Genomic DNA, 24,106 nt, shown 5'->3' with positions numbered 1-24,106 from the left:
AAAGACTACAGAATGTTTCCTACATGATCCTGCCCTAAAGATTACAGAATGTTTCCTACATGATCCTGCCCTACAGAAAGCAGAATGTTTCCTACATGATCCTGCCCTAAAGACTACAGAATGTTTCCTACAGGATCCTGCCCTACAGAAAGCAGAATGTTTCCTACATGATCCTGCCCTAAAGACTACAGAATGTTTCCTACAGGATCCTGTCCTACAGAAAATAGAATGTTTCCTACAGGATCCTGCCCTAAAGATTACAGAATGTTTCCTACATGATCCTGCCCTACAGAAAGCAGAATGTTTCCTACATGATCCTGCCCTAAAGATTACAGAATGTTTCCTACAGGATCCTGCCCTACAGAAAGCAGAATGTTTCCTACATGATCCTGCCCTAAAGATTACAGAATGTTTCCTACATGATCCTGCCCTAAAGATTACAGAATGTTTCCTACATGATCCTGCCCTAAAGACTACAGAATGTTTCCTACATGATCCTGCCCTAAAGACTACAGAATGTTTCCTACATGATCCTGCCCTAAAGATTACAGAATGTTTCCTACATGATCCTGCCCTAAAGACTACAGAATGTTTCCTACATGATCCTGCCCTAAAGATTACAGAATGTTTCCTACAGGATCCTGCCCTACAGAAAGCAGAATGTTTCCTACATGATCCTGCCCTAAAGACTACAGAATGTTTCCTACATGATCCTGCCCTAAAGATTGAAGAATGTTTCCTACATGATCCTGCCCTAAAGACTACAGAATGTTTCCTACATGATCCTGCCCTAAAGATTACAGAATGTTTCCTACAGGATCCTGCCCTAAAGATTACAGAATGTTTCCTACAGGATCCTGCCCTACAGAAAGCAGAATGTTTCCTACATGATCCTGCCCTAAAGACTACAGAATGTTTCCTACATGATCCTGCCCTAAAGACTACAGAATGTTTCCTACAGGATCCTGCCCTAAAGACTACAGAATGTTTCCTACAGGATCCTGCCCTAAAGAAAGCAGAATGTTTCCTACATGATCCTGCCCTAAAGACTACAGAATGTTTCCTACAGGATCCTGCCCTAAAGACTACAGAATGTTTCCTACAGGATCCTGCCCTACAGAAAGCAGAATGTTTCCTACAGGATCCTGCCCTACAGAAAGCAGAATGTTTCCTACAGGATCCTGCCCTAAAGACTACAGAATGTTTCCTACAGGATCCTGCCCTAAAGACTACAGAATGTTTCCTACATGATCCTGCCCTAAAGACTACAGAATGTTTCCTACATGATCCTGCCCTACAGAAAGCAGAATGTTTCCTACATGATCCTGCCCTACAGAAAGCAGAATGTTTCCTACATGATCCTGCCCTACAGAAAGCAGAATGTTTCCTACAGGATCCTGCCCTACAGAAAGCAGAATGTTTCCTACATGATCCTGCCCTAAAGACTACAGAATGTTTCCTACATGATCCTGCCCTAAAGACTACAGAATGTTTCCTACATGATCCTGCCCTAAAGACTACAGAATGTTTCCTACAGGATCCTGCCCTACAGAAAGCAGAATGTTTCCTACATGATCCTGCCCTACAGAAAGCAGAATGTTTCCTACATGATCCTGCCCTACAGAAAGCAGAATGTTTCCTACATGATCCTGCCCTAAAGACTACAGAATGTTTCCTACATGATCCTGCCCTAAAGACTACAGAATGTTTCCTACAGGATCCTGCCCTAAAGAAAACAGAATGTTTCCTACAGGATCCTGCCCTACAGAAATCAGAATGTTTCCTACATGATCCTGCCCTAAAGACTACAGAATGTTTCCTACATGACCCTGCCCTAAAGATTACAGAATGTTTCCTACATGATCCTGCCCTAAAGACTACAGAATGTTTCCTACATGACCCTGCCCTAAAGATTACAGAATGTTTCCTACATGATCCTGCCCTTAAGATTACAGAATGGTTGTCCAGAAGTGTAAAGCATTTTATTGTGTCAATGAGTGATGATGTATGGAATGTCACTTTCATCTCATGAGTGCTCTTTTATCGCAATTATTATAGCTCGAAGGACCTTTTATTACAACCCAGGGTTCTTATGTACAGTTTCAGGATTTTACAACACTAGTGTTGCTTATATAGGATAAATTGGTACATATGAACTGATTCTATATCAATGAATTCCAATGTTCACCTCTGATTTTGGAAAAGTTAAAATCATTCATAAAGTTAAATAAAATGAAATGCAAAATTAAATGAAACAGTTGAGAACCCCTTCAGGAGATCAATAAAAGGGAGGTAACTCTCTACAAATACTTTGTTTGCTGTGCATGTGGGTAATTGATTTGTTTATAGGGTAATGAACCAAATAAATTTTATTTACAAAATTATTTTTAAAAAAAAAATTATTACAAATTTTAGAAGTCTACACAACTGAATAAATCATCCAAACAATTATAAATGTCTGCAAAATGATATTCACAAGATACATGGAGTATTCTCCCTTTTATTATATACTTCATCTTCCAGACTTACTCTGGCAAATCTTTCCCATTTCTCATCCAGAAGTTGTCTCATCACCCCGCCCTCCAACATATCCAGGTGTTCATCTCTGTCCCCATTGATGATTATCATCAAAGCAGAATTCCAATCTAACAAAGCAATAAATTATCACAAAATGAAAAAAAAATGAAAGCACGCTTTAAAGAATTTTTTACAATAATACATTGTTATTGAATATACTATTTGCTTAAATTAAGATAAGATACTTTTTGTATTCACACAAATTATTGATTTGAAAAAAATGAAGGTCATGAAAAAGCACCAGTGTCTAAAATGCTCCCAAATAGTATACAATGACACCTGTCTAAACTGACTCCGAAGTTTTCTGATATTATCGAACATCACACTGATTTAAATGAAAATTCACAAATTCTACCAAATACCTGTCTAATCTGTTCAATATACAGTACTGAGTGATATCATAAAGATTTCACTGTACAGTGTAATACTTACTGGTTTCTCCTTTTGGACCAATGGAGTCAAGTGCTGTAATACTTACTGGTTTCTCCTTTTGGACCAATGGAGTCAAGTGCCAATAATGGGTAGGCTGAACAGGTGATGTTGCTGTACCTCCAGAATTCCTGTCAACATCAAGAATCATGTCTTTTATTATTTACTGAATGACTGAAATTTTCTGCCAAAAGTAATACTTCACACATTTAGAATTCTTTATTCTATTCTCATTCAAAATCACCTGTGTGTTTTTTTTTACTTTTTTTTTTACCATAATTAATTTTGCATATGTCATGACTGGATTATTCCATTTAAATCAAACAGCATATCATTTAGATTTTTAATATAAAAAAAGTAAAACACCTGAGCTACTTGTTTTTTTGTTACAATATTGATCTAAAGTCTTGCTTACTAAGGTATATGGGTATATATAAAAAACTACAGTAATTGGAAATAAATATATTTATAATGATAGCGCGTCAATGTACTAATGGCACAATAGAATACTCAGGATCCGGGTAGAATCATGACAGTTACCTTGAGTAAATATTGATATTTCTATTGAACCTAGAGCTCTTCTCCTGCCAGATCTAAACAGGCCTAGTTAAAATCTATCACGCATATAAACGTATTTTCCTTTTGAAAATAGAGAAATAATAATGTAGAATTAATTAATAAGAAATAAAACTTGTGTAAAGTGAGGTCAAATGATGTCAGCAGTTCTTCTATTGACCTGTCGTGCATGTTCCTCAAGTATGTGATATTTAAAAAAGTTAAGAAGCCAATTAAAATTTTGAATCCCATTTCCCTTGTGAGAGCATGTCTTGGTAAATGATATTTACATATCAACTGTCTCAAAGTTGAGTCATTTTTAATAGCAGCATATAATACCATATACATGTACTTAAAAAACTGTCCTAACACAAGTTTCAGGAGACCAAATCTACAATTACAGTGTCTCGGTTACTAACTGTACAGCTAAGTATAGTTATGGTATCATATATCCGTATTCTTCCTGCTGGAGTAAACGACAATGTGAAAAGAATTCTCTTTTCTTCAGAACTGTATAGACAAGAAGGAAGTTAAATGTGAGTAAAACTTTACAGAAATTGTCTCTTGGTCTTTGCCTAATTTATAATGTTTTCATCAAGGTGGAAACAATGCTGATAGAAAAACACAATGTCTGGAAAATGTTGAACTGACATACAGAAAAAATAAAAAAATATCTGTAGAATGTATTTCAATAGGTTAATGTTTCATATTTGACATGATTATACAACAAGTTCTAAAAAGAGTCATGTGTTTTTCTCTGTCAACACTTCCTGATACTGTTGTCTGCAAGAGTTGTTTGACCTGAATCACTCATGATCAGGCATTTAGACCCAGCAACTATTTAAAATTTGTGTCAAATCATTCAGATGAATATTGATATTGAAGACCTGTCTGTACAATACATAGGTACTTGTTACTGATCTGACTCAAGTTCAATTTATCACTGTATCACTGATGTTGTTTTTACTAAAACATCACTCATCCTTTTCTTAGGACTTTTCCTTATTTAGTGAATATTTTAACTTTATTATTCAAAATTTCATTGAAATAAAATTCAAAGATAAAATTAAAGTTTACACTATTACAGCAATGCTTTAACAGGATTGTTTGGCAATGCTTTAACAGGATTGTTCGGCAACGCTTAAACAGAATTGTTCGGCAACGCTTTAACAGGATTGTTCGGCAATGCTTTAACAGGATTGTTCGGCAACGCTTTAAACAGGATTGTTCGGCAACGCTTAAACAGGATTGTTCGGCAACGCTTAAACATGATTGTTCGGCAATGCTTTAACAGGATTGTTCGGCAATGCTTTAACAGGATTGTTCGGCAACGCTTTAAACAGGATTGTTCGGCAATGCTTTAAACAGGATTGTTCGGCAATGCTTTAACAGGATTGTTCAGCAATGCTTTAAACAGGATTGTTCGGCAATGCTTTAAACAGGATTGTTCGGCAATGCTTTAACAGGATTGTTCAGCAATGCTTTAACAGGATTGTTCAGCAATGCTTTAACAGGATTGTTCGGCAATGCTTTAACAGGATTGTACAAAAGACACACAAGTGAACAGCAGCTTTCTATAAAAAAATTGAACTTGATACAGCAGAGCTAAAAAATGAATTGAACTACAACATGCAACTGTTTCAATCCTTCTGGTACTCATCAGTGATGCTAAGGGCCTACATTTTAAAACTTCAGGGAGGCACCTGCAGGAAAATCAAATCTGATCAAATACCCCCAAGGTAAATCAGATGCCTATGGGGAGGTGAACTGGCCCAATGATTTAATAAATTTTGTACTTGCATATTTTGTGTATATTGTGAACAATTCTACCATTCAAATATAAACTACAATGTGCCATACAGGTTATAAAACTTTATATATTCCAAGATACAAACATCAAACATGTAATAACACTTACAAGTGATTACTATAATAATTATGTTTTTTCTATTTTTGTTGACTGTTTTTATAATCTTAATGGACTTACAACAGAATGAGTAAGTCTGTTAATTCTAAATAAAGAATATAAATTTTGTCATCATTTGAGTATTAAGAATACATATTGACTTTTGTATAGCATTGGTGTGGAAATCACACAGACTTCCATCAAAACCCTCCATCCCAGAATCTGACCCATCCAGCAATATGGCTAACAGGAAAAAGTAATCCCACAAACAAACAAAAGGTCTATTTTCTAAACCATAATTCAAAACATCATGTTGTAAATAATATGCTACAACTGAATGTGTGTTTTCAGACCGTAATAATAAAAGGTGTGTTTAGAACAACACCAGCTGACAAGTCATTTAATTCCTTTGGTGATATGTTGAAGTGATCTTCAACATGCATGGGCTTGCTGATCCATGAAGACCTATTTTGATTGACAAAAAGGAACCCGACCATTTTGTAAACATCTAGTTTATTCGTGTGATAGTGAAATGTAATTAATCAAAGCCTGTTTGGTTGTATCACACTTCCTTTCAGAGCAGTCATTCCATTTAGGTAGTAAAAATGACTGAAAGCTTTTGATCGCAATGAAATCATGGTGATGTTATTCTTAATCAATGTCTCAATGGTTCAGATGTACTTCATTATCTTAATTTTCTTCTCCTTCTCTACAGATAGACAAGTTCCTAGAACAGATGTGTACTGTTACCTTTCTCTGTAAAATGTATATTGTTGTCTGTTTGAACAGATGTCTGTACAAATGTATACTGATGCCTGTCGGTACAGATGTCTGTCGGTACAGGTGTACACTGTTTTCTGTCTGTACAGATGTACATTGCTGTCTGTCTGTATATATGTACATTGTAGTCTGTCTGTATAGATGTACACTGTAGTCTGTCTGTACAGATGTACAGTGTAGTCTGTCTGTACAGGTGTATACTGTTGTCTGTCTGTATGGATGTACACTGTAGTCTGTCTGGACAGATGTAAACTGTTGTCTTAACAATTAAAATCTTTCCCTGTATGTACACCTTACCTCTTGTGCACTTTTCTCAGGACTTTTCTTTACTTATCCTATCAAGAATATGTAGAAATTCCCTGCTTTTAAGAAAACAATTTGGATCCATTTCTACAAAGAACATCTGAAAAATGCACTTTAATATCATTTTAACAGCAAAGCTTTTAAAGTTAAGATTTATCTAGAACAGGGTCCCATGGAGTTATTGATTAAACATTACATTTGACCAAGTTTTGCCTTTAACTTGACCAAATGGAAATTGGCCCATCTGTGATAAGTGTTGGTTAGAGGATCAATAAGGTTATGGCCTGGCGCTGAAGCTAATATTCCATCCAATAGAAAATTACATTAATAGCCTGTACACCTGACAACTAATTAACAGGTAAAAAGGACATCCTGGACCTGGCAGGGACAGGGCGTATCAACTTTTATCTAGTAATCACCATGACACCTTACAATTAAATGACTAAATTCCACAGTTAGGGGAATGCAACAGAAGAAATATCATTGTCAAGGCTAAAAGAATGATCAAAAATGGTATTTTTGAAATCCAAATGTAAAATTTGTCATTGAAATACCTTCTCTAAAAGACTTTTTCATGCACTGCTTTGTGACTTATGATACTTCAAAACAGTAATGTAAAAGTAACTTTAGGCTGTAACTTTTTTCAAATGATGAAAAGGAAACTACATTGCAGCATAAGGGAAAACTGACCAACATTGGGTGATATTCTTCAAAGACAGGTGTAAAACTAGTAATATGACAGATTCTTAACACAGGTGTAAACCTGGAAATATTACAGAATTTTTAAAACAGGTGTAAACCTAGCATTATGACTGCTTTTCAAGACAGGTGTAAATCTAGTAATATGAGTTTTTTAAGACATGTGTAAACCTAGCACAATGACAGTTTTTCAACACAGGTGTAAACCTGGTAATAAGACAGATTCTTAAGACAGGTGTAAACCTAGCAATATTACAGGTTTTTAAACAGGTGTAAACCTAGCAATATAACAGGTTTTTAAGACAGGTGTAAACCTAGCAATATTACAGGTTTTTAAGACAGGTGTAAACCTAGCAATATTACAGGTTTTTAAGACAGGTGTAAACCTAGCAATATTACAGGTTTTTAAGACATGTGTAAATCTAGCAATATTACAGGTTTTTAAGACAGGTGTTAACCTAGCAATATTACAGGTTTTTAAGACATGTGTAAATCTAGCAATATTACAGTGCTTTAAGACAGGTGTAAACCTAGCAATATGACATTTTTTTAAGACAGGTGTAAACCTAGCAATATAACAGGTTTTTAAGACATGTGTAAATCTAGCAATATTACAGTGCTTTAAGACAGGTGTAAACCTAGCAATATGACATTTTTTTTAAGACAGGTGTAAACCTAGCAATATAACAGGTTTTTAAGACAGGTGTAAACCTAGCAATATAACAGGTTTTTAAGACAGGTGTAAACCCAGCAATATAACAGGTTTTTAAGACAGGTGTAAACCTAGCAATATAACAGGTTTTTAAGACAGGTGTAAACTTAGCAATATTACAGGTTTTTAAGACAGGTGTAAACCTAGCAATATTACAGTGCTTTAAGACAGGTGTAAATCTAGTAATATGACTTGCATCTACAGGTATAAAGACATAAAGGAATATACTAACATGACCTCACTACTGATCCAATCTGCCCTAAAGCTGACGCTCTCCCCTAGACAAGGTCTACAGTCTATGTGAAACCTTATCACTGAGGACATTATGATGAATACGGCTAGGTATAAAATCAATATATCCTGATTCCTAGTATCAGTGTTTATTTCACAATTTATCCACCATTGGTTAATAAATTCAAAATTTCTTTACTGTAAAGTGCTATAAATTTGTAATTAACGAAATACCTGAAGCATTCAATGCCAAATAAAACCCGACACATTCATGTCCCAGACAGCCTTGATAAAAAAAGGCTGCAATATGAGTCATTTGTAAGGCTTCTTAACACTTTTTAAGGCTGGCAGCCAAAACACCATATAAACTGTTAACAACGGACAAGAGTGTCTATGTTGCATCAACAAGGCAATCAATCTGTGTTGTGTTATATAACTCCTTGCGGGACCATGTTTACTAGATGTCGCCAAAACAATGACGTTCGTCTGTGAGACAATACATGGCAACGGGAGAAGTCACGGAGACAGAAAACTTGTCAACCAACGATGAGGATCAATGAACCAGATTGTACTTTTATCTGAAGTGGAATGGGCAGGAGGTTTTTTTAAAAGAGCTGGTTCAATGGGCTACTACAATTGCTATTTTACAAGAGGTTAAATGGCCATTGTACCATTTTATAAGAGGTTCCACAGGGCCAAGGCCATTTCTAAAGAGATGCAATGAGCCAGAGATAATTTTATATGAGGTCCAAAGAGACATTAGCCATTTATAAGAGGTTCAATTGGCCTGTTTTAGATGCTATATGCAGAAGCCATTGTGCCAAATCTGAATTTCACAAACAGTGAATGGAATCTTTTCTCTTCTTAATTTGACTTCAATGTATATCTAACAAATACTAAAGTCTCTATCCTTCAAAAACATGTTACTAAAACAGTTTCATCTTTGTAATCCTGTATAGGTAACCTATAACCTAAGATATCTGTTTTCTTAAATCAATTAAACCTCCACAAACTCAACACTAAATACCTAGTTAAGATATGTTTCAATCATTTAAATAAAAAACGTCAATTATTTTCATTTGATTGTTATTCATTTAGTGCAATGTACATGTTGTAGCATGCTTTCACCGTAGATTTTGGTATCGAAACTAGCTCACAAAGGCATCCATCACTAAATATCTAGACAGGAAGATATCAATTTATGTTTAACTTCCTAAGAAACATACCTCTTCCCGATAATTTTCATGTCAGAAAATTCTGCACCTATCAAAGTTCTGTGTTATGTTATGTACCTAGTCTTTCTTAATAAGGCGATTGTTGTCAGCAAATGTTTATTGACCTTCAGTGAAAAAAGGTCATTTAACAAAATTTTCCTATAAACACATGTCAGATCTGATATAAATCAATATTATTACACATATACAGTATTAATGTTTGAAATTTTCTAAAAGGCTTAAGACATATCTATACCATGAAGAAAGGTTCTTTGGTCCTGTATTATTTCAAGCTTCAATTTTCCTCGGAATCGTTACATAACATGTAAGGTACCATTCTATGACATATCTACTAAATATTCTTTGTAAGGTAAGATATACAATGTACACATACATTATTTATCATTTATTGGTGGTAAATTCTATGTAAAATCCAATAACTATCTAATTTAGCTCAAGACCTGGCATATTGATTGCATTTGATTACAATTTAAAGGTGAGATTCAGTTTGTAATATGAGGCTATTTAAAATTTGGACTGTGTACCTATTCTCACAGAAAATAACATAATTTTTTTAAATCTGGCATCAATGTATCTTTGCTATGAGCAATTTGTCAGACTTGGGAGTACATAATAATTATATCTTTGTGTCAGATTTGGATGTTAGATAAAGGAAAAGTCCTTTGTGAGCTTTATTTTCATTTTTTAAAAATTATTTTGGATTTCTTGAACTGTCCATCTGAATCACTTGAGTGCTTGAAATTGCTTCTTCATTCATGTAGAAACACATAAATATTGATTGACCTGGTTCTTGAAAAATGAAACCATATTGCAGAATGGAATTCAGGACTAACTTAACACAAACATTAATAAGAGTAGGTTTGCCTTGTTCTGAAGACACTTAATAAAGGTATCTCTCTTTTTTTTTCATCTACGAATTAAGCTTTTGCTTTAAAAAGCTATCTAACAAAGTCTTTGAGAGAACACTGTTAATTTAACTTTTTGTTTTACAAATATTCTGGAAAAAAGATGTTGAAAAAATAGTACTCCTTTTTCAAAAATTTAAATAAACCAATTAAAAAAAAATACTGAAACCAACACCAGAACAACAAACTGTGTAACTTTACCAGGCTTCCTAATTCTAACATTTCCTTGAAGATCTTCTGTCGTCCGAGTTTACTGGCCAAAGTCAGGGGAGTTAACTTGCAATTGTTTTCGATGTAGGTCTTGGCTGGTTTCTTGTGGTGTCTCACACAGTATTTATACATATTCTATAATGAAAAAAAAGTTGTTTACAAATCAAAAAAGAAAATTGCAAATGATAATTTTTTATTCACCCAACTTCAATCATATTAACTTCAAACATTTTCCTCAGAAAGTATAAACATTAACCTGACTTTAATTATGAAATTCCAATTCATTTGTAGTAACATCTGAAGAATTAGGCTCTGACTGTGCAGGTTATCAATCAACAATCACACATACAGTCAGACAAACAACATGCACAAGGCTTTGAGTCTTACCCTTGGTAATAATCCGCAAGATATCACAATAATAAAATTGCTGGCCAAGTTGGACAACATTCTATCAAAAAATTCTACGATATTAATTTTTTTTCCCAGATTGATATGAACATACAAATTAGTAGTTAAACAGTATTATACTCACAACTTGGTCTGCTATGACCACCATATGCAACACAGTATTCCCAAACGAATCTTGTAGATCAGGGTCAGCGCCATGATCTATGAGGAAGTCGTAGATTTCTTCATGACCAAAACATGCAGCAAATGCTAGAGGATATTCTCCGTAATAAGCATATCCTTAAATAAACAAGATAAACATGTCAGACCTGATGTGAATGTTAGTGTTGATTCACTCCCTACAGCAGTAAGTCAGACTACTTTGTAAAAACATGAAACTTGTAGGTTTTCTTTTAATTTTGTCCTTAATTCAAATTACAATTTTAGAACAAATATCTTATTGATCAAGACAAGATATACATAACATTATAAATGTGTCCTCATACAGGAGGTCTCTCATACTTACATCATTCACACTTCTCATATTCCAGAATATGAAATACATGTACACATATATACACACCGTTTTAGTCTTGTGGTTCTCTTGTTCTTTATCATGTTCTTAATTGTGAATGTCACATTGCTTTCATAGGTGAATTGACCAAGACTTATTTTCATGGTGGGTGTCATTAATGAAGCAAAAGATGCTGATCTTTGAGAAACACCTGGTCTTATTCTCCTTGTTCTTTTTTAGGGGTCTGTGTGTCAATCTTTCTTTTTCTTTTTTTTTACCCTTGTTTGATCAAGTTTCAGTGTAAATTTTCTGTGCTCATTCTGGTTCCCCTTGCCATTGCAAGCTATAAGCTCATATGCCTGGTAATAATATCTACCAATACCTATTCAACGCTGTTCAGAAGAAATACAAACAAATGCTATATGAGTGACCTGTAATAAGCCCATCCTGTGAATCAGAGTCAGAGGTCATGTGTTGGCCCCTCTGCCCTATTGCTGGATAAACCTAACACAAACAATGAGGCTTTCTACCATAAGTAGACATGACTGTGATCTTTTTGGCGTACATTAAATATGAAACTTTCCTTTGTCACAACTGCTAACTTTTGTGATATCTGGGTCATAAGAAGTTTGTGGTGATTGGATTTTGTGATTACAGAAACTGCCTATTTCATAGCACAGTCATTGTTCATGATGATGGACATTGACTTAATTGGCAAAATCATTTGGACCAATCATAAAATTTAGAAAAGTACAATCCAGAATTGCACACTTAAACAGCAAACAGGTTAAAGGTATCGTGATTACTGTAGAAAATATTTTTTGTGACCAGTAACAGTAAATCAATTAGACACAGTAGGATTTTATCACTGATCTGAACATTTAGAAGTCAAAACCTAAGTGGGATAAAAATGACCAATGACCACTGAATGACCAATTGGATGATCTATCATTAACTTAAATGTAACTAGGTCAGGGTAACAAGATTGGTACTATAGGGTCAATACCTTCCTCCTGTGTCATATAACTGTAAAATTCTGATGTCTGATAATACCAATGAAATAATATTTTTATGGAGTCACGGCTCACTGTCTTCCTTCATTGTCTAGCACAATATCCACAAATATTTGTTTTACATGAATGGATATTGATATCAGTGATACAGAAAGCACCAACTTCATCAGATCTGTCTCATTTTTGTAATGTATATTTGGCAAGGGATAAAAAAGAATAAAATACTGTTTGGTTTTGATATTATAATTTGTATAATTTCAACACTACAGGTAACAAATCTATCTGTGTAAGTCAGTCTAGTGGAATATTATATCAACATATACAAGAGATTTAACATTATTAGATTTTCAATGGCTCAGATCTCACGGCTTTTCTCACTTTCAGGTATGCTGGATACATCTGACCAAGATCTCCCCATACACACTTTTCTCATACTGATGCAGTTTAAAAAAAACAAAAAAAGCAAACAAGAAAAAGGAAACACCAAAAACAGCCCACCTACACATATAGCTAATGAAATCATGATATCAACACTGTGTGTGAAAAGTAACTAGCTTGTTACATATCTCCTACCTACAAATAATTAATGGGAAGGATTGGCTGTGAATGAGCCACCCTGATTCTATCACACTTCTCTCAGGTAACGTCTCACTAATATGCCCTTTCTAGTCTGACATTTTTGCCAAACATTTCATCCTTCACTTCGAAATGAAATATTTATAAACTATTAAATCATTATTATTGTAAGATATGGATGAGCTAGAAGACACATAAATAAAACATGCCAACACTAGGTCTTGACCCTGATATCTTTAATTTTTCCCCTGGGCAAAACAAATGTCTATTTCAACAATGTGTATGGAGAATGAGTACAGAAATATACTCTAAAAGTAGAGAATTGTAAGGTTCTGTTGTGTTTACAGCATTCCAGCATCCTCATTCCTACCCCCCATATATATATATATATATATAAATACACCCAACCCTCATCACTCAGTCAGAACCTCACCCATACTCACATACACCCATGGACCTCCATTCACTCTCCCTTACCCTAATACCTCCACTCACAGCACATACATCCATGGACCTCAATTCACTCTCCCTTACCCTAATACCTCCACTCACAGCACATACACCCATGGACCTCAATTCACTCTCCCTTACCCTAATACCTCCACTCACAGCACATACACCCATGGACCTCCATTCACTCTCCCTTACCCTAATACCTCCACTCACAGCACATACATCCATGGACCTCCATTCACTCTCCCTTACCCTAATACCTCCACTCACAGCACATACACCCATGGACCTCCATTCACTCTCCCTTACCCTAATACCTCCACTCACAGCACATACATCCATGGACCTCCATTCACTCTCCCTTACCCTAATACTTCCACTCACAGCACATACACCCATGGACCTCCATTCACTCTCCCTTACCCTAATACCTCCACTCACAGTCACATACACCCATGGACCTCCATTCACTCTCCCTTACCCTAATACCTCCACTCACAGCACATACATCCATGGACCTCCATTCACTCTCCCTTACTCTAATACCTCCACTCACAGCACATACACCCATGGAACTCCATTCACTCTCCCTTACCCTAATACCTCATACACTAACAGACCTCCAACAACCCACCATTACTCTCATGCATCTACAGCCTTCCACTCACCTAAACTTTTCAACACATACCAACAGACTCCCACTCAACCTCCCTACCTAATATACATGCAACCACTGATCAGATACCAATTCACCTATCCTTACCCACATACATCCAAAGATATGCATTCATTCACCCTTTCCCACATATTTCCATAGACACCCATTCATCCACTTTAACCTACAAACTCCCAACAAAAGTCAATTTACACACCCTTACCAATATACATGGTCAGCCAGATACCCATGCACAACCACTACCCACATACACACACAGACGACCATTCACCATCCTTACCAACATACACACACAGACGACCATTCACCATCCTTACCCACATACACACACAGACGACCATTCACCATCCCTACCCACATACACATACAGACGACCATTCACCATCCTTACCCACATACACACACAGACGACCATTCACCATCCTTACCAACATACATACACAGACGACCATTCACCATCCTTACCAACATACACACACAGACGACCATTCACCATCCTTACCCACATACACACACAGATGACCATTCACCATCCTTACCCTTATACACACACAGACGACCATTCACCATCCTTACCAACATACACACACAGACGACCATTCACCATCCTTACCCTTATACACACACAGACGACCATTCACCATCCTTACCAACATACACACACAGACGACCATTCACTATCCCTACCCACATACACACACAGACGACCATTCACCATCCTTACCAACATACACACACAGACGACCATTCACTATCCCTACCCACATACACACACAGATGACCATTCACCATCCTTACCCTTATACACACACAGACGACCATTCACCATCCTTACCAACATACACACACAGACGACCATTCACTATCCCTACCCACATACACACACAGATGACCATTCACTATCCCTACCCACATACACACACAGACGACCATTCACCATCCCTACCCACATACACACACAGATGACCATTCACCATCCTTACCAACATACACACACAGACGACCATTCACCATCCCTACCCACATACACACACAGACGACCATTCAACATCCCTACCCACATACACACACAGACGACCATTCACTATCCCTACCCACATACACACACAGACAACCATTCACCATCCTTACCAACATACACACACAGACGACCATTCACCATCCCTACCCACATACACACACAGACGACCATTCACTACCATTAACCACATACATTTATACATGCCATTTCACCCAACCTTACCCACATACACCCATAGATGCTGTTTCACTCACTCCTACCCACATACACCCACAGATGCTGTTTCACTCACTCCTACCCACATACACCCACAGATGCTGTTTCACTCACTCCTACCCACATACACCCACAGATGCTGTTTCACTCACTCCTACCCACATACACCCACAGATGCTGTTTCACCCACTCCTACCCACATACACCCACAGATGCTCTTTCACCCACTCCTACCCACATACACCCACAGATGCTCTTTCACTCACTCCTACCCACATACACCCACAGATGCTGTTTCACTTTCTCCTACCCACATACACCCACAGATGCTGTTTCACCCACTCCTATCCACATGCACCCATAGATGTCCAATCATCCACAGATACCCCATCATCTTCACTAAACCACCTACTAAAATGCAGCCACAGATTCACCTCCCTCCCTTACACTCCTAGGTAAATCTAGACCTAACATCTGACTCTTCCTTCCTTGTTTTACATATCATTAAAAAGAAGGCTTCATTAAGTGGATTCTTGGTGATCATGGCCAGAACACAATAATATCTCAAAGCCTTGTTGATATTGAATCATCACCATGTCTAACCTGCTTCTAATGTTTCCCTTGGATATAATGTAAGTAAGTCACAAAGCCTGCCATTATCATTATGAAATAATAATCAGTAACATACTTCATTGATCCTTACATTCATTCATTATCTCAAAACCATACTTATTGTGTACAGTTTTCTCTCATGTGGCAGCTGTTTTCAATGACATGTATTTAATCATTCTCTTTTTACTGTAAAATTGACCTTGATAAAATGTATTCTGTCAACCTTTAAAGTGATGCAGCATTGACTGTCACCTTACTATACATTTATAGACACAGTATTGACTTTAGCCTCAATACACAGATACAGCACTGAGTGTAGCTTCACTATACACAGATACAGCACTGAGTGTAGCTTCACTATACACAGATACAGCACTGAGTGTAGCTTCACTATACACAGATACAGCACTGAGTGTAGCTTCATTTTACACAGATACAGCACTGAGTGTACCTTCACTATACACAGATACAGCACTGAGTGTAGCTTCATTTTACACAGATACAGCACTGAGTGTAGCTTCACTATACACAGATATAACACTGAGTGTAGCTTCACTATACACAGATACAGCACTGAGTGTAGCTTCACTATACACAGATATAGCACTGAGTGTAGCTTCACTATACACAGATACAGCACTGAGTGTAGCTTCACTATACACAGATACAGCACTGAGTGTAGCTTCATTTTACACAGATACAGCAATGAGTGTAGCTTCACTATACACAGATACAGCACTGACTGCAGCTTCACTATACACAGATACAGCAATGAGTGTAGCTTCACTATACACAGATACAGCACTCACTGTAGCTTCACTATACACAGATATAGCACTGAGTGTAGCTTCATTATACACAGATACAGCAATGAGTGTAGCTTCACTATACACAGATACAGTACTGAGAGTAGAGCTTCACTATACACAGATATAACACTGAGTGTAGCTTCCCATTATACAGATACAGCACTGAGTGTAGCTTCACTATACACAGATACAGCACTGAGTGTAGCTTCACTATACACAGATACAGCACTGAGTGTAGCTTCACTATACACAGATACAGCAAGCACTATAACCTCTTTTGTGAGATTAGAGCCATTATGACACACTCATATATAACAAAGTGATTATAGATTTTTTTGTGGAATAAAAAAGATGACAATATTAATTACAACTTTCTTTTGTGTTAGTGACTCCAGTAAAATTGATTACTTTGTGGATATGTAAACTGTGTATCAGTGACGTCAATGGATCAAATTTAAAACAACATCTAACTGCTAAATATAGATCTTCACTGACACAGCAAGTGCTTGTCGACAATAAATGGTGTAATTATTGTCTTTTTTGATGATTTTGTTTTTAAATGTCAAGAGATCAATAGGCTGTAATTCACTAATAACAAATCGCATGAATAATCAAACACTATTCTAGACAGCGGATATTATGTATCTGGATGTCAGTATAGAAAAAGAAATCAGTAAGTTTCCTAAAAAATGTAAAACTAATATTTGTTAATGCTTTATATGTTACAAAGCATTTAAAATTTTAGATATACATCATATAAGTGCAAAAATATACCTCACCTTCTGGTGCATAAAAATTGATCATGGAAACATTGAGAGCATTTTCAAACCATTTGATATATTTTTTATTATGAAAAGTCAACTGGTATGTTTTAGAAGGCTTAACACTTCCTCAGTATAAGGTTACTTATAATGCCAAAATCTTTTGATATCCAAGAAAAATTCCATAATTGTATGATATAATGTTGATTAAATCACAAATTTCATGCCGTCCATCCAACGGACGGACGGACGGACGGACCACGGACCACGGACCACAGACGCAGGGCGATTTGAATAACCCACCATCTATTAGATGGTGGGCTAATAAAATCAATTAACTGAACATCTAATTAAGAATCAAATCAATGTTTTACGTATCACGCTTAGTGAGACATTGGATAAGTTAGAACGTAAAATGAGAATCATGGTCGGTCATCCATGGTGTCCAATAACCTCCAAGCATCCTACCACCACAGGTGATTAACCTATATCTATACCCTAACTGCAGTTGATTGTTAGAGTTTTGATATTTTTCACAACATTTTGAAATCAACTACTACATTGATGATCACAGAAATATACTGATAACATAGTTTAGATGGTCACCTTGGCATCACAAGAGTAAAATAAATTCTAGTACTTGTTTCATCGTCAAGGAAAATTCTACATCATCCAACTATGAAATGTGTGAATAGATCATCAACTATTTACTCGTGATCAATAAAATTCTCTGCTATATTAAACCTGTATTCGTATGGAGATGAAAGCAAGGAGAGTTCCAACATCCTGTCTTTTATCGATGTGGTAAAGTTGTCTCTCCGATCGTAAAGTTTATAATGACAGACCTGCGATTGTGTGTTCGTTAAACAAAATGAAAAGAGAATTTCAACAAATGATCCATAAAATTAATTGCGGCAATGATTTATATTTACTGGGAACTGTTTACACCTTTATTCTTATATACACAAACAACTACCTCTGTATGAAAAAACCAGATTAATGACATCATCACTGAGAGTGAGATGGGCTAGAGATACATTGGTGGTGTGGAGATAGATAGCACTGAATGAGTATATATTTTATATCTACGAAAATGTATTTTATATAAAGGGAAATGTATTTCACACCATTGTATATGTATTTTACACCAAGGTGTTTTATACATCAATAGACAGGTGTATTATACATCAATAGACAGGTGTATTATATAAACAGGTATATTATACATCAACAGACAGGTGTATTATATAGACAGGTGTATTATACATCAATAGACAGGTGTATTATACATCAATAGAGAGGTGTATATTATACATCAATAGACAGGTATATTATACATCAATAGACAGATACATTATAGATCAATAGACAGGTGTATTATACATCAATAGACAGGTGTTTTATACATCAATAGACAGGTGTATTATACACCAATAGACAGGTGTATTATATAGACAGGTATATTATACATCAATAGACAGGTGTATTATACATCAATAGACAGGTATATTATACATCAATAGACAGGTGTATTATACATCAATAGACAGGTGTTTTATACATCAATAGACATGTGTATTATACACCAATAGACAGGTGTATTATAAAGACAGGTATATTATACATCAATAGACAGGTGTATTATATAGACAGGTGTATTATACATCAATAGACAGGTGTATTATACATCAATAGAGAGGTGTATATTATACATCAATAGACAGGTATATTATACATCAATAGACATGTGTATTATACATCAACAGACAGGTATATTATACATCAATAGACAGGTGTATTATATAGACAGGTATATTATACATCAATAGACAGGTGTATTAAACATCAATAGACAGGTGTATTATACATCAATAGACAGGTATATTATACATCAATATACAGGTGTTTTATATAGACAGGTGTATTATACATCAATAGACAGGTGTATTATATAGACAGGTGTATTATACATCAATTGACAGGTATATTATACATCAATAGACAGGTATTTTATTCAATGGACAAGTGTATTAATATAGACAGGTGTATGATATAGACAGGTGTATTATACATCAATAGACAGGTGTATTATATAGACAGGTGTATTATACATCAATAGACAGGTATATTATACAACAATATACAGGTGTATTATACATCAATAGACAGGTATGTTATACATCAATAGACAGGTGTATTATACATCAATAGACAGGTGTATTATACATCAATATACAGGTGTTTTATACATAATTAAAGAGATGTATTGTACATAAATGGAGAGGTGTTTTATACATCAATGTGTTTAGTTTTGTCATGGTTAGTGTAAATGTCGGTCACAATATCCAGAATACAGTACCGAAGTAGTTTTTGTTTGTTACTTATTGACTCATAATTCTGATTTGCCTGTTAGTACCTTGGTATGAATTTAGGGTAAGTAAGCGGTATTTGTTTTGTTATTTCAATATAAACTGCCCATTTGGATATTTACTTATTTTCCAAAGTAAACAAACATTAGAAGAATGATAAGTGGCTTTATGGCATTTCTTCTGGCAGGGTTGATTCCTATCTTTTATTTCTCTGACACCAGAAACTAATGTTTTATCCAATTTCATTACTGATCAATGCTAATGAATATAAAAGGACAACTAAAATGGCAGGTCAAATCTGATTTACTTGTCTAAAATCTGAAAATAAGCTTTGACTTATAATCATTTTTTTTTCATAAGGAATCCCCGTCTTTGATTTTTGAGATTTTAGGGTGCTGTTAACATACATATTTGAGTACTAATCTCACTTTAGTGTAAAATAATATTGTGTTAATTACAGTTCCTGTTTGTTGTTAATAGAAATTAATGCCAATATGCAAATTCAGTGATAGTGAGTTGAAATCTGTTCGTGCAATATTAGGTATGTTAACAGGTAACAACAATATCTACAGCAGTCCTTGTCTAAATTCGTCACTTCTTACAAAATGAAAAATACTTTATGAAGTACTTACCATCATAATCTGTTTCCTTTGTTTTACGTTTCTTTTGATCTTCTGGAAGAAAGAATCGGCCCATCGCCCGTTCATTTACATTAGCACCATAACCAATAAGAAGTTTGACTTGTTCCAGATCTCCATAGACAATAGCAAGGTGTAAGGCACTTTCACCTGTAATAAATAACCATATGATAAAGTCAATATATGGCACTTTCACTTGTAATTCATAACAATATCATAAAACAATATAAGGCATTTTCACCTGTAATTCATAATAATATGATTGAACAATATGTGGCACATTTACCTTTAATGACTAAAAGTATGATAAAACACAACATAAAACACTTTTTTACCTGTAATATATACCCATACTATCTATGATTAGTCAAAAACTTTTGTTTGGCTATAGAAACATAACATTACAGTTCAACTTGCTAATTTCTTAAATTTTTTTCATCATCACTAATTTCTGTAATTGGTATTACATTATGATGAGGTGATGTTCAGTGTACAATAGAAACAAACATGGAAGTAATTGAGTTCATGACCGTGCTTCTACAGAAATAGTGATAACAAACTTTCATTGTTGAAATCCAAGATGGCCGCCTTTCGGTCATATAGTTTATCTGATCAGCCCTTAAATCAAATTGGCTCAACTAAGGACCAAGTGGAACCTACAAATGAAATCTGAGAAAGATCTATCCTGTACTTCTCAAGAAATAATGATAACAAAGTTCATCAGACGATGGACCACAGACATAAATAGCTTACTATCTGACGATGATAGGCTAATTAATTGTAAGTTACTGAATCAAGAAGTTTCTATTTGACGATGATAAAAGATACTTGTTTCTGGCTCTTTTTTCCACCTTTCAAGTTTCATGGACTTTAATGTGGTTTGTTCATAAAGTTTCAAAGTTAAGACGTTTGAATCAAAATTGTTTTAGAAAAAAAAAATTTTAATGAAAAATCATTCAAATCCTGTTTTGCTTATTCACTGTATATCTGATAGTAGATATCTTTTGCAACACTAATGTCCTTTTAGTGCAAGTGCCCTCTCTCTAAAATCTTTTTCAATACATATAGGCCTTCAAACAGCAATTTTTTCTGACAGTCTATTACAGAATGATTAATACCATATAGTTCCGGATTTTAAAACAAGACAAGGCAAACAATCTTAATAAGGACTTAATCCTGTTTATAAAGGTGTCACTCTAGACAGGTACTTGTATCCTTTAGATACAGGTTTCAGTAAAAGATTGCTACTTTTTATAGAAAATTATTGTTTATAGGTCTAATACTTGTGGTAATGAGTTTGTATTTAGTAACAACAGTGAGACAAATGGCAACACCAATGATTATGTAAACAAAAGATGTGGACATGCTTGGCTTTTCTTAACCATCCTTACGTGTATTGTGTAGGCGACTACGCCTGGTTACTGTTAAACAGACCACAGATCTGGTATAGGCTTTTTATTTGCATTAAATAACAATCAATGTTGTCATACCTATTGCAGCCCTGGGCCTCCTGATTCTGTCAACAAACGGTTATTCTCCAACCCTGTGTATAATATACCCTCAAACCCTGTGTATATCACTCTCATAATACCCGACACCATTCTCCTGAGACAAAAATCAATGGGCTAAATCAATATCTATTAGATGATTATAACGAAACCAACTTAGCTGACCCAGTAAGCCTTTGTCAGTGTTTCACCAAGCTAAGTAAATGCTAGCTGATCTTTAATTAAAAATTATGTCACATTGAAAACATGATTTACAACTATTATACTGATATTAGACAGGTAATGGTATTAATGGGAATTTAGTGTAGGCGACCAATTCTGAAGACTGCTGTGAAAGTGTCTCTGAAAAACTTTTTTGAATCGTTATTCCATTTATCATACATTGAGACCAATATCATCTACTTAGTAATTTTGGTATGAATAAATGGTGATTAATACTTATGTAAAAATTCAATATCTAGTAAATTTTGCACTTTCAAGTGCATTATATTTGACTGAACTTTCGTGTTATTGCATTTATTGGGGTCATAAATGCAGAGCTTTGGAGGCAAACATATTACATGCTTAGCATAATTGGTATGTAAGTCTGCAAAGCTTTGGAATCTAATACCAGCGTACATACCATTACCAGACAAGTTCAATGTATTTACATTCCTTGCCCATTTCCTTGTCTTATGCCTATTATAATGTAATCTGAATTAAACTGGATAGTTCCTTATTGACAGTGTAATCCGTCAAGTGGAACAGCCATTATGACAGAGTACCAATGCCTTTTCTATGCCTATACAAATACCGATTCCATACCAGTCACAGGGTCGATGGCATTTATTGTATCTAAATCACAAACATGTCTGGTTAGTTTATATGCATGTAGTGGCATTGAAATGCAAATGTAAATATGACAATATAACTATATAGCTACAGGTTACAACAAAATAATGGATAAACAATTTATTAATGTGAGTAAAAAAAAAAACATTCCAAGAGTACATCTAAATCTTCACAATACTAGAGAGAAACAACTGATAAAGGCAATTGACCTAACAGCCATTTTATACAAGATATCAGACCTAAATTGGCCCCCCTATTGAACAGATAGCAATGGACCTAACAGCCATTTTATACAAGGTGTCAGGCCTAAAGTGGCCCCTTTATAGCAGATAAAGGCATTGTACCTTACAACCATTTTATACAAGATATCAGATATAAAACATCTTGACAGTTGGCAAAAATCTATAGTGACTATAAAGAAGAAACGAAAGGAAGGTTGCCCCTTCAATTATAGAACTAATCATCTTCAGCTCCTGGAATGTACAGGAGACACCTGGCCCCTTTAGCCCCTGGAATGTATATATTTGTGACATCTGGCCCTTCGGCCCCTGGAATGTATATATTTGTGACATCTGGCCCTTTAGTCCCTAGGATGTATAGAGGACATCTGACCCCTTCAGCCCCTGGAATGTATATATTTGTTACATCTGCCCCTTTAGTCCCTGGGATGTATAGAAGACATCTGACCCCTTCAGCCCCTGGAATGTATATATTTGTGACATCTGACCCCTTCAGCCCCTGAAATGTATATATTTGTGACATCTGGCCCTTCGGCCCCTGGAATGTATATATTTGTGACATCTGGCCCTTTAGTCCCTAGGATGTATAGAGGACATCTGACCCCTTCAGCCCCTGGAATGTATATATTTGTTACATCTGCCCCTTTAGTCCCTGGGATGTATAGAAGACATCTGACCCCTTCAGCCCCTGGAATGTATATATTTGTGACATCTGACCCCTTCAGCCCCTGAAATGTATATATTTGTTACATCTACCCCTTTAGTCCCTGGGATGTATAGAAGACATCTGACCCCTTCAGCCCCTATAATGTATATATTTGTGACATCTGGCCCCTTCAGCCCCTGGAATGTATATATTTGTGACATCTGCCCCTTTAGTCCCTGGGATGTATAGAAGAAGTCTGACCCCTTCAGCCCCTTGGCTCCTCTCAATGCACTTG

The 24,106-nt window shown here is 35.5% G+C and overlaps 1 protein-coding gene across 1 annotated transcript in view; it reads right to left on the bottom strand.

Annotated features, from left to right (window-relative positions):
• Positions 1–24,106, bottom strand: part of LOC132555394 (transient receptor potential cation channel subfamily V member 5-like) — a 60,665-nt gene that overhangs the window by 20,035 nt on the left and 16,524 nt on the right. Inside the window, exons 3-7 of the mRNA XM_060219741.1 lie at positions 20,582–20,737; positions 11,075–11,229; positions 10,534–10,677; positions 3,056–3,137; positions 2,530–2,645 (exon numbers count right to left, since the gene is read on the bottom strand). Coding sequence (XP_060075724.1) covers positions 2,530–2,645; positions 3,056–3,137; positions 10,534–10,677; positions 11,075–11,229; positions 20,582–20,737 — 653 coding nt within the window. The remainder of the gene's footprint in view (positions 1–2,529; positions 2,646–3,055; positions 3,138–10,533; positions 10,678–11,074; positions 11,230–20,581; positions 20,738–24,106) is intronic.

The sequence above is a fragment of the Ylistrum balloti genome, unplaced genomic scaffold, assembly GCF_031769215.1.
Source record: "Ylistrum balloti isolate Yb309-2 unplaced genomic scaffold, AGI_CSIRO_Ybal_v1 Utg370482, whole genome shotgun sequence".
Taxonomy (NCBI): Eukaryota; Metazoa; Mollusca; class Bivalvia; order Pectinida; family Pectinidae; genus Ylistrum; species Ylistrum balloti.
Note: the sequence above shows the minus strand (reverse complement) of the source record. Positions and strands in the feature narration are given on the sequence as shown.